This window comes from Anomaloglossus baeobatrachus, chromosome 7 (genome assembly GCF_048569485.1).
Source record: "Anomaloglossus baeobatrachus isolate aAnoBae1 chromosome 7, aAnoBae1.hap1, whole genome shotgun sequence".
Classification (NCBI taxonomy): domain Eukaryota; kingdom Metazoa; phylum Chordata; class Amphibia; order Anura; family Aromobatidae; genus Anomaloglossus; species Anomaloglossus baeobatrachus.
Genome location: NC_134359.1, coordinates 272,667,871 through 272,678,083, shown reverse-complemented (window position 1 = coordinate 272,678,083; position 10,213 = coordinate 272,667,871). Strand labels below are relative to the sequence as shown.

Below are 10,213 nucleotides of genomic sequence, written 5' to 3'. Positions count from 1 at the left end.
ACATACACACACATATACATACATACACACGTGTCAATGTAAAAAATATTATAATTTAAAAAAAGAACAAACAAAGAAAACACGAAAACATGTAGTCCACTGCGGATACAGGGGAATCGTGACAGTGTGCACATTGCATACAGTCATGATACTGCACACTTTTCAGCCTCCGTATATTTTACAAACTGCAATGTTTTGTGTTTATTAAATAGAAAACTTTTATTTCCAGTTTAAATAGGGGATGGTAACAGCTTAATGGTTTACAGTGAAGTCTCCGATGAAGCCCTGCCTGTACCTGGGGTGTAGAGGACACATGATGGCAGGGGCTTCTGGTGGGTCCCTCCCTGCCATGGCAGCCATGATTAGGGAAGGAGGAAGGGCTTTCTAGATAAAAGCTTCATTTAAGCAGCAATGTGGTGGCACATTCTCTTTAGAAGACCATATATATATATATATATTTAAAGAGAGAAAAGAACAACCACCAAGGCCCATCCAGTTATCCAATCAGACATGTACACGGGGGTACATTTACCTGGGAGGTGTCCATACTCCCATGAGCTATCACGAGCAGCTGCAGTTTTCCACTAAAGATGCGTTCCCCTGTGAGCAGAGCTCGCTCCAGTTATTTTTCTATACCGCACAAGTTGTGGTCTGAAGTAGTAGAAATCCCCCCCGCCCCTCTCCTCAGACAGGTCAAAGCCGTGCCCAACGCGGGGGGGGCGGGTTTGGGGGCCACATTTACATTTCAATTGTTAAACCGGCCCAAACCAGCCAAGTGAAGCCGACCCCGAACACAACAGTTCAATCATCAGCACCGCCACGGCCAGGGTATGCACACACTATTCAGGCTATAGCATAATAGGGGCTTCTGGTGGGGAAAGGGGCTAAATGATCCAGCGCTAAACAGACAAAGCTTTATGCACAGAGGTACAGCTGCCACAAACACTGCGAAACCAGTCAAGTAACAAGGTTACCAAACTGCAGCATGCTTCAGAAGCCTGCAAAAAATAAATCACAACTGCTGCACCCCCAGCTATAACGGGGGTAAGAAGCCCCTTACTGGGTGTCACCACAATCAAAAAAAAGCAGTGAGAAATGCATCATTGCAGGGCTCTCAATATCATCGACTGCCATCCTTAGGGAAGGTGCTTTATATTGGATCCATGTGTCACACACAACCCCCCCACCCGCCCCACCGTCCTCAGCAATATTCTGAACCTGGAAACCCCCTTTAGGAGGGTTCAGTTCAGGACAGACATACGCAGCAGTGACTACCTCTTGTGCATTTCTTTCTATAGTAGAGAACAATACAGCAGAGCATCCGCTCCCATCATTTCCTGTATTACCAAATCTCGGCTTGTACACAATCCAGACAGAAGACGTCAATGGTGTAAACCTGCCGGACAAACACGTCAACTGATCCTGCTGAATGGTTAGATTTGTGGATAGTCACAGCTCATTATACCAAGAGACTGGAGCCAGTACGAGCCCCATAAGCCTCATTTGATGAGCCCAAAGCATTGGAATAAGACACTTTAAAGTTGTGTCCGGCTTCTCCCAGTGCCGCTGCAGGCGATTGACAAAATCTCTTGCTTTGAAAGAATGGTCAATCCGCTCCATCAGCGCTGGGAAGACCCCACGGCATGTCAGAAAAACATACCGGGCTGCCATTGTGCGTCCAGGCCCCGCTTCATACAGCCCGCAGTCTGGGCAGCAGGAATCTAACAGCTAAATGTGCCCCTGCTTGGCCGATAGCTGGCGCACTGCTGAGCGGGCAGAGGAGCAGCGCTGACTTGGCACAGCCGAGCCAAGTGCTCAGAATCTGTGGCAGGAGTGGGGCAAAAGTCTTAGCGCCCTGCTATCATTTGAGGTGAAGGAAAAACAACTTTCAATTTTAAAGCTAAAATTTAAAAGGTAACAGGTCACGAGTCGTTCTATTCAGATTAAAGCAATTTCATAAAGCTGAAAAAAGTGGCCACAAAACAAGTTATATCCACAGAGTAGAAAATCCGCTCATCTCCTGGTTAAACTGCACCAGGCAAAAACAGGATGCAACACGGCCAGTATTCCTACTACACACAACCCCGGTGGACACCCCATAATTAGTGTCCGCTGAGCACAGTGTACCATATCTGACCAAGATATCAACAACCAGATACACACACTACCCACAAAACTTTGTGACATTCGGCTTTCGGGTGACATTTAGGTAAAACGTGTAACGTTCCAGCTACATTGATATATCATGCAATGGGGATTTCCTAATCTCAAACAATTTATTAAAGCCAACGCCACTAACAGTGGTGGGTGTATCCCCCCCAAAATGTCACTGTCTCGACTTGTCATGTGGCCTTGAGTGTCAATTCAGCTGACAAGGACTCCTGCTGGTCACAAGTGGAGTTGTCTGCGGAGGCATGGAGGTTCTGGAATACAGAGGTACGGCCTCTATACGGCTCTGATCCCATAGGTTTTCTATGGTATTCAGGTCTGGAGAAAGTGCAGCTGCTCCATTTGAGGTTCCCCAGTCTCCAGCAGTCGTTCCCTAATGATGTGACCTCGATGAGCTGGAGCATTGTTGTCCATGAAGAAGAAATCAGGACTGTCCTCTTCATGCAGAGGCACATTGAATGGATTAATGATGTTATGCTAGTAGTAGGCGCTGTCACTATCAGTCACACAGTGTATGGCTGTTCTGTACTGAATAGACACACTGGACCCCACTAACACCAACACCACCCTGTGGGCATGCCAACATGTTTTCAATGCCCAGGATCATCGGCATGGACGAGTGTACCTGTCTGTAGTCAGCGCCTCTGATGCTGGGTTTAGGCTCAGTGTGACCAGCACTTCTGGTCAAGCGCACTATGAAGCAGGGTATAATGTGCCCCGGCTTCAGAGAGGTACAGTGCCCATGACCAGAAGTGTCGGGACTTCTGATCATGGGCACTGAGCCTAAACCAGACATCTGAAGTGGTGACACTAAGCATTGAATAACATGTTAGCACGCACACAGGGGTGTGCTACCATGCTAAGAGGGCGGACTAGTTAGGGGAAAAAAAGCCCTTGCGACCAGTCCCTGTGCTCATTTGCATATCATAAAGGATCTTTAGAAATACTTTTTCTAAAGATCTCTATCTATGCTACTATAGGCTGGAACAGCTAGGCAGGGATGAGAAATATGCACCCAGAACTGCATGTGGTTCTGGGTCCATAGGGGACCTGACAGGTTCCCTTTAATTTCACCTGAAAAGGTTAGAGGGCATTTAGGATCATCCTGGAATTTCACCCCATAGCCAAATATCCCTAGCTTTTTGTGACTAGTATATAAAGCCGACCAGACACCACAACCTCACATCCCGGTCACAGAAGATGAATGGGATTTATTAACAGGAGTATGAAGTAAAGTGGACCCAGTCGCTCACATCACCTTTAAATTTTCCCAGATATTTAAAATGGGAAAGGCAGAATCCGATTGGTTACTGTAGAAAACCTCTCCACTGCTCCTTTATTATTTGGGGAAAAATTACACCCAAAATTAGGACAAACCATAGTGTTATTATCTGGATTTGTCAGTCAACAAAAATGTAAACCGTCCGGTGTGACGTTACTGGGAGCCGGCGGTGATTGATGACTGCTATTAGGCAAACATTTCTCTGTGGTTTTTGTAGGTGAAACTGCGGCTTTGCCTCCAAAACAAAGAAAACAGTAACCCTGCAGCGATTCATGATAAAAGCACATGGCAGAAGGGCTTCCACCACCATTAAAGGGAACCAAACATCAGCATTTTCCTATATAAGGTGCAGCCAGTGCTGGTATTATTAGGCACAGTGTGTACATACCAACAGGGGGCAGCTCGGGTGTTTAGGCTGTGAAATTCAACTTTATAAAGCTTGAAAATTCATGCACTTTTTGATTGATATGTGCACCTCGCTGCTAATGTCCGGGCGGGTTATGTACGTGTATCCCCCTCCCCCCCCCCCGCCCCCTGTTCCTCCCTCCGGCCGTAAGTAAATTTCTAATCTTCAGTTACACGGCGTCGGATTTAGCGCCTGCGCATAGCGCTCATCTCCGGCGCCGTGTTTCTGAAGCCGACAGTATTATGGTGCATGAGAGGGCGGCGCATGCGCCCTCGCTTCTTCAGATCTGTTGTGACCACGGGAGCGCGCGCGGTCACAACAGGACTGGAAAACAGCTGATCTTACCGATAAGCTGCAGCAGACGATATCGTAGCAGACGTCTGCTGCAGCTAATGAGGGTAAGATCAGCTGTGCTCCAGTCCTGCTGTGACCGCGCGCGCTCCCGCGATCACAACAGATCCGAAGAAGCGAGGGCGCATGCGCCGCCCTCTCATGCACCATAATACTGTGGGCTTCAGAAACATGGCGCCGGAGATGAGCGCTATGCGCAGGTGCTAACTGACGCCGTGTAACTGATTAGAAATTTACATACGGCCGGAAGGAGGGAACAGGCGGCGGGTGGGGGTTTGGGATACACGTGCATAACCCGCCCGGACATTAGCAGCGAGGTGCACACGTCAATCAAAAAGTCCATGAATTTTCAAACTTTATACAGTTGAATTTCACAGCCTAAACACCCGAGCTGCCCACTAATGGTATGTACACAATGTTGCCTGATAATGCCAGTACTGCACTGGCTGCACCTTATATAGGAAAATCCTGATGTTTGGTTCCCTTTAATGTAACTGATCAGCCTTACACCAAAGATGAACATACTCCTCTGCACCCATCTCAGCAAAGCCCACCAGAGACACAGTATGCACAGAAGTCCCCAGGGACCCCCTGTCTGACATCCGCCACATAAATCAATTTGCCAGAAAATCTCAATCTCTATCAACAAAAACATGTTACAAAGTATCTGCAAATGTTGAATTTCCGCACTGTGACCTGGCTGTATATAGATGTGCGAGCAACGACCGATCAACTCAGGCCACAGTCATCTTTCCAGCCCAGACGCCATAACATTCATTTGCTCTCATTCTCCACTCTCTGCATGAGTCAGGGGACAGTCGTACATATTAGATGGCCCCCCAAAAAATAAAATTGCTATGAGTCGATTTGCAAGACCTGGTCAATCGGTCACATCAGTAATCTGCGCCGCTGACGGGAGCCCGAGGTGCCTCTAACCAAATGGCATCTCGGCCAGGGTCACCATTGCAGTGACACGCACTCATTACTGTGCACCAGGAAAGAGCCGCGGATGCCATCAGGAGGAGGAGGTGCTTAGGGCTCCCGCTAGCTCCCAATGATTAATGATAGAAACGGTGGATCAGATCCTAAGGATCAATTTGTACCACCTCAAACGTTTCCCCCAATAAATACATTTATCACAGCTGATCCTACAGAAGGGACCCCCACTGCTAAGTCACCTGTGTGACTACAGCACATTAGTGGTAACTGCTCCAGTCACTTCTAAAGGCCAAAGCGAGAGGAGAGCTGTGCAGTCATCAGAATACGGGACTTGTCCAGAACTTAGTATTTTAAAAAGGGGTTGTCCACTACTTCGACAACCCCTTCTCATTCCCCATGATCGCCCCCATCAAAATAAAGCCTATACTCACCTCCTCTGCCAGCATGGTTCAAGCAATGTTGGAACCCACGTTCCCGTGGCGTGTGTGGCATTGTTATGATACGCGAGCCCTGCGACCAATCAGTGCAGTCTTCCTTATCCTGGGTTGGTACGGTTAATCAGAAAGTGAGACTGACTTCCTGTTAACTGTCCGAAGGCGGGAGAAGGATGCCGGAGCAGATTGGTTGCGGGCTCACGTCAACGTCATATGGGCCCTAGGACCATGAGTTCCAACATCGCTGGAAACGCGCCGACACCGGAGGGGAGTATAAGATTTATTTTTATGACTGCACATGAGGAATGAGAAGGGAATGTCCAAGTAGTGGACAACCCCTTTAAGATAAATTATCAATATCGGAAAGCTTCACTCTGTTGTGGTCGTCCTAAGTATTGCAGTCACTTCTATAGGAGCTGAGCTGCAGTGCCAAGAACAGGCACCACACGGCAAAGTGCCGTTCTGCTCCATACACTGCCGAGCAACAAAACAGTCGATCACTGGGATCCAGGATATCAGCCCCACCAATCTGATATAAATGAGCACTCCCAAGTAATAGACAACCCCCATTTTTACTATTGTCGTCCCAGCAGTTAGCCCCCGTTGAGCACACATGGGGAGACTAAAAGGCACACACTGCGGTATGCATGGGTGCTTCGATGGACGCACACCGTGATGGGTACACAACGGCATGGGGACAAGGTGGTGGGTTTACACAGCGTCATGAGCACGGCGGCAGGCACGGCCGTGGGGGGCGCGCACAGCGCTACGGGCACGGCCGTGGGGGGCGCGCACAGCGCTACGGTTACAACACAAGTATGGTGGGAGGCACAAATCAATATGGGCACAGTATGGTACAGGCACGGCGGTGGGCACAGCAGTATGATCACAGTATGGGCATTACCTTCCTGCGTCTGGGCGTTGGTGATCTGCAGGTCGCAGTCGGCCGCCTTCAGCCTCTCTCGGCCCATGATCTGCTTCTTCAGGTCGGCCAGGGAGATGTGCAGCCCATCGAAGGTCACGGTGTCATAGTTGAGTTTGGAGGAGAACTTATAGTGCACACACGACATGTTATATCATATATAGGGTTATGCAATGCAGAGAACACACACAGCAGCAGGCGGCACACACACCACAGCACACACACCCGGCCTCAGCACTAGGGCCAGGCCGCACACACCGCACCGGGGGGCAGCACAGGAGCCATGGACTGCGCTCACCCCAGCGCCCGGCCCCGGCCCGGTACAGTCCTCACAGTCCCCAGTCACAGCGGCCACTGCAGTCCAGTGTGACCCCCGGAACAACAGTCCGCACGGATCCGGCCACAGTCCGTACACGGAGCCTCAGAGTCCTCACAGCGAGTCCCAACAAGTCCCTTCCAGGTGAAGAAATGAGTCCCGGGCCCTGGACACAATAGAAAAGAGGTCGCGGCCTAGTGCGGCTCCAGCAGCCCCGCTCCGGTCAGATCACTCCGCACAGCCGCCGTCACAAAGGGTCCGGCACTAACGACAATCCCGAGTCCTGCAGTCACCGGTAATCGCCTCGTCCCTCTCCCCGTCGTCGTCTCCTCGTTCTTGCTCTTCTTCTTTTCCTCCTCCTCACGGCAGCTAATGGCGGAATGACCGTGTCTCTCACTACCCACGGGGTTTCCAGTCAGCTCAGCGAGGGCGACGTGATTGCGTCAGGGGCCGGATGGGCGGAGTTTAGCGTGGGCGTATGACGTATATAACCCGCCCGGCGGCCATGTTGAAAATTGGCAGTTTGAATTCGAATTTTGACCACGTGCGTGCGGCAGAGGTCACGTGACCCAGAGGTCAGAGCAACCAAGGCGGGGAGAAAAAAAGGATGACAGTGCTGTGAAGGCAGAAATCTCCACAGCAACCTCCAAAATCAGCCAAGGGGCGTCCCCACGTGTGATGTGTGGGACATCCGGAGGAGATGGAAACACCCCTTTAAGTGAGCACCTAATTATCATTCTGCCTAGTTTCTCTGTTTGTTTTTAATTTGCGCCTTATTATTTTACCTTGCTTCAGTCACTGCTCAGCATATAGTGAGCAGACCCCGGCACATTGATATACAGCTGCCATTGATACGCTGCAGAGGTGGCTGTCAGTCAGTGCTGGGGCATGCTTACAGTCACCGCTCACTGTGTACTGAAGTGCCATCTCTATGACTGAAAGCCGGAGGAATACATTTAATTTACTGACAGTAGCCGGGCTTTCAGTCACTGCAGATTAACCACATATCTGCAGGGTGATAGCGTTTCGGGACATGACAGGTTCCCATTACGGTACCACTCAACCATATCAGACCCTTGGACTCCTCAGGCAGTATGACCCTGTGGATGCACCTCCCTCCATCTTTAGAGAATATGTACAAGTCATCCATTGATCACACTGTAATCTCAGGACACATCATCAATAAAGTCTAATCGGTTAGTTACAAATCATCCCTTTAGGCCCCCATACACTATAGACAGCTATCTGCCCCAGCTCCATACATAGGAATGTTCGGTTTGGTTGATCACCGCTGTGTTCTCTGGGAGAGATCAGACTTCTCTGTCATCCTCCAGACTCCTCTGTGTTCTTCCCCAGATTCTTCTAACATACTGAAGACTACTCTGTCCTCCAGACTCTTCTGCCATCCTTCAGATTCTTCTCTCCCTTATATAGACTCCTCTGCTTTCCTCCAGACTCCTCTGTGTTCACAAAACTCTTCTACATCTTCATCCAGACTCCTCTGCTCTTCTCCAGACTTCTCTGCTCTTCTCCAGATTCCTCTGTTCCCCTCCCCAGGCTCTTCTAATATACTGCAGACTACTCTGACCTCCAGACTCTTCCGCTCTCCTCCAGACTCTTCCGCATTCCTTCAGATTCTTCTCTCCCTTCTAGACTCCTCCATCCTCCATCAGACTCCTCTGTCCTCCAGCAGACTCCTCTGCTCTCCTCCAGACTACTCTGTACTCCTCTAGACTCCTCTATCCTCCTCTGTGTCCACAAAGCTATTATATGCCCTCCTCCAGGCTTCTCTGTCCTCCACCAGACTCCTCTGTCCTCTAGATTCCTCTGCTAACCTTCAGACTCCTCTATCCTCCTCCAGACTCCTCTGTCCTCCTGCAGACTCCTCTTTTTCCATAAAACTCTTCTATGTCCTCCTCCGGACTCCTCTGTCCTCTAAACTCCTCTGCCCTCCTCCTCCAGACTCCTCTGTGTCCACAAAACTCTTCTATGTCCTCTTCCAGATTCATCTGCTCTCCTTCATACTCCTTTATCCTCTTCCAGACTCCTCTGTCCTTTTGCAGACTCCTTTTTTTCCACAAAACTCTTCTATGTCCTCCTCCAGACTCCTCTGTCATCCAAACTCCTCTGCTCATCTCCAAATTCTGCTCTTCTCCTTCAGACTCCTCTATCCTCCTGCAGACTCCTCTATGTGTTTTCAAACGTTTTTATTGGTCTCTGAAAGTGAACAAGTTGTAACAAAAGCTTGTGCATTTTGTGTATATAATGATAATAATAACAAAGTAATTATATCAATTAACAAATTGTGTGTGTGTGGGGGGGGGGGTGGCGTATGGAAGATTGGGGGACAAGGAAAGGATTAGGGAAAGAGAAAGTCCTCTTCCAGACTCCTCTGCTTTCCTCCAGACTACTCTGTCCTCCTCCAGACTCCTCTGTGTCCACAAAACTATTTTATGTCCTCCTCCAGACTCCTCTGCTCTTCTTCAGACTCCTTTATCCTCCTTCAGACTCATCTGTCCTTCTGCAGACTCTTCTGTGTCCAAAAGACTCTTCTATGTCCTCCTACAGATTCCTCTGTCCTCTAGACTCCTCTGCTCTCCTCCAGAGTTTGCTCTCCTCCTCCAGACTCCTCTGTGTCCACAAAAAAGTCGATGTCCTCCTCCAGACTCCTCTGTCCTCTAGACTTCTCTACTCTTCTCCAGACTCCTCTGTCCTCCTCCTGACTCTTATGATGGCCGATTATCTCCCAATGAACAAAACGATTAGCCATGATAAATCCGGTTTGCCGGATCCTTCTCTCTGTCCGGCATCGTCTGCTGAGGAATAGTCGGGAGACCCCCATATACTATAGACTGACAGCCTATAGTTCTGATATCAGTGAGTTTGGCCACATCACAGTGTATTGGGACCTTTACAAATCTATGTCTGACCCATCGGATAAATCGTGGGTGCCAGGGGTTTGTCCTCTGAGAGGAGTAGGCAGGCACAACTACAGATCCGAGGTAGGGTGGCCGCATTGAGCTCTGTATATATTTAGGGGGATTGATGCTGGACAGTATAGAACGGAGGTCATCGGTCTCAATGGGCCACGAGGAGCCCTGCTTGACTTCTAGAAACATTGTGGAAATGGTCGCAACGACTCTTGCTGAAAACCTTTGCGTGTGATTCTGGTTGGCATCGCTGGACTATTTGTGTTGGATTCGAGCCTTTTCTTCGTTCCCTTGGGCCGACGATCACTGGCAAATTACAACCTGGATTCTCCCCAAAGAGATTAAAATCACAACCTTTACTCCACAGCTCGGATATAATGACAGGTTGTATTACACACATAGGTGCAGTTTCTTGTTGTTCTTTACAGATCATGCATCAGATTAGAAATCATGGGCGGTGGCTG

At 49.3% G+C, this 10,213-nt stretch overlaps 1 protein-coding gene across 2 annotated transcripts in view; it reads right to left on the bottom strand.

The window, feature by feature from the left end:
- RBBP6 (RB binding protein 6, ubiquitin ligase) overlaps nucleotides 1–7,242 on the bottom strand; it is a 65,560-nt gene extending 58,318 nt beyond the window's left edge. For both annotated transcript variants that reach the window (XM_075318133.1, XM_075318134.1), the window contains exon 1: nucleotides 6,486–7,242. In XM_075318133.1, the coding sequence (XP_075174248.1) occupies nucleotides 6,486–6,651 (166 nt within the window). In that variant the 5' untranslated portion in view covers nucleotides 6,652–7,242. The remainder of the gene's footprint in view (nucleotides 1–6,485) is intronic.
- Nucleotides 7,243–10,213: the final 2,971 nt, after the last annotated feature.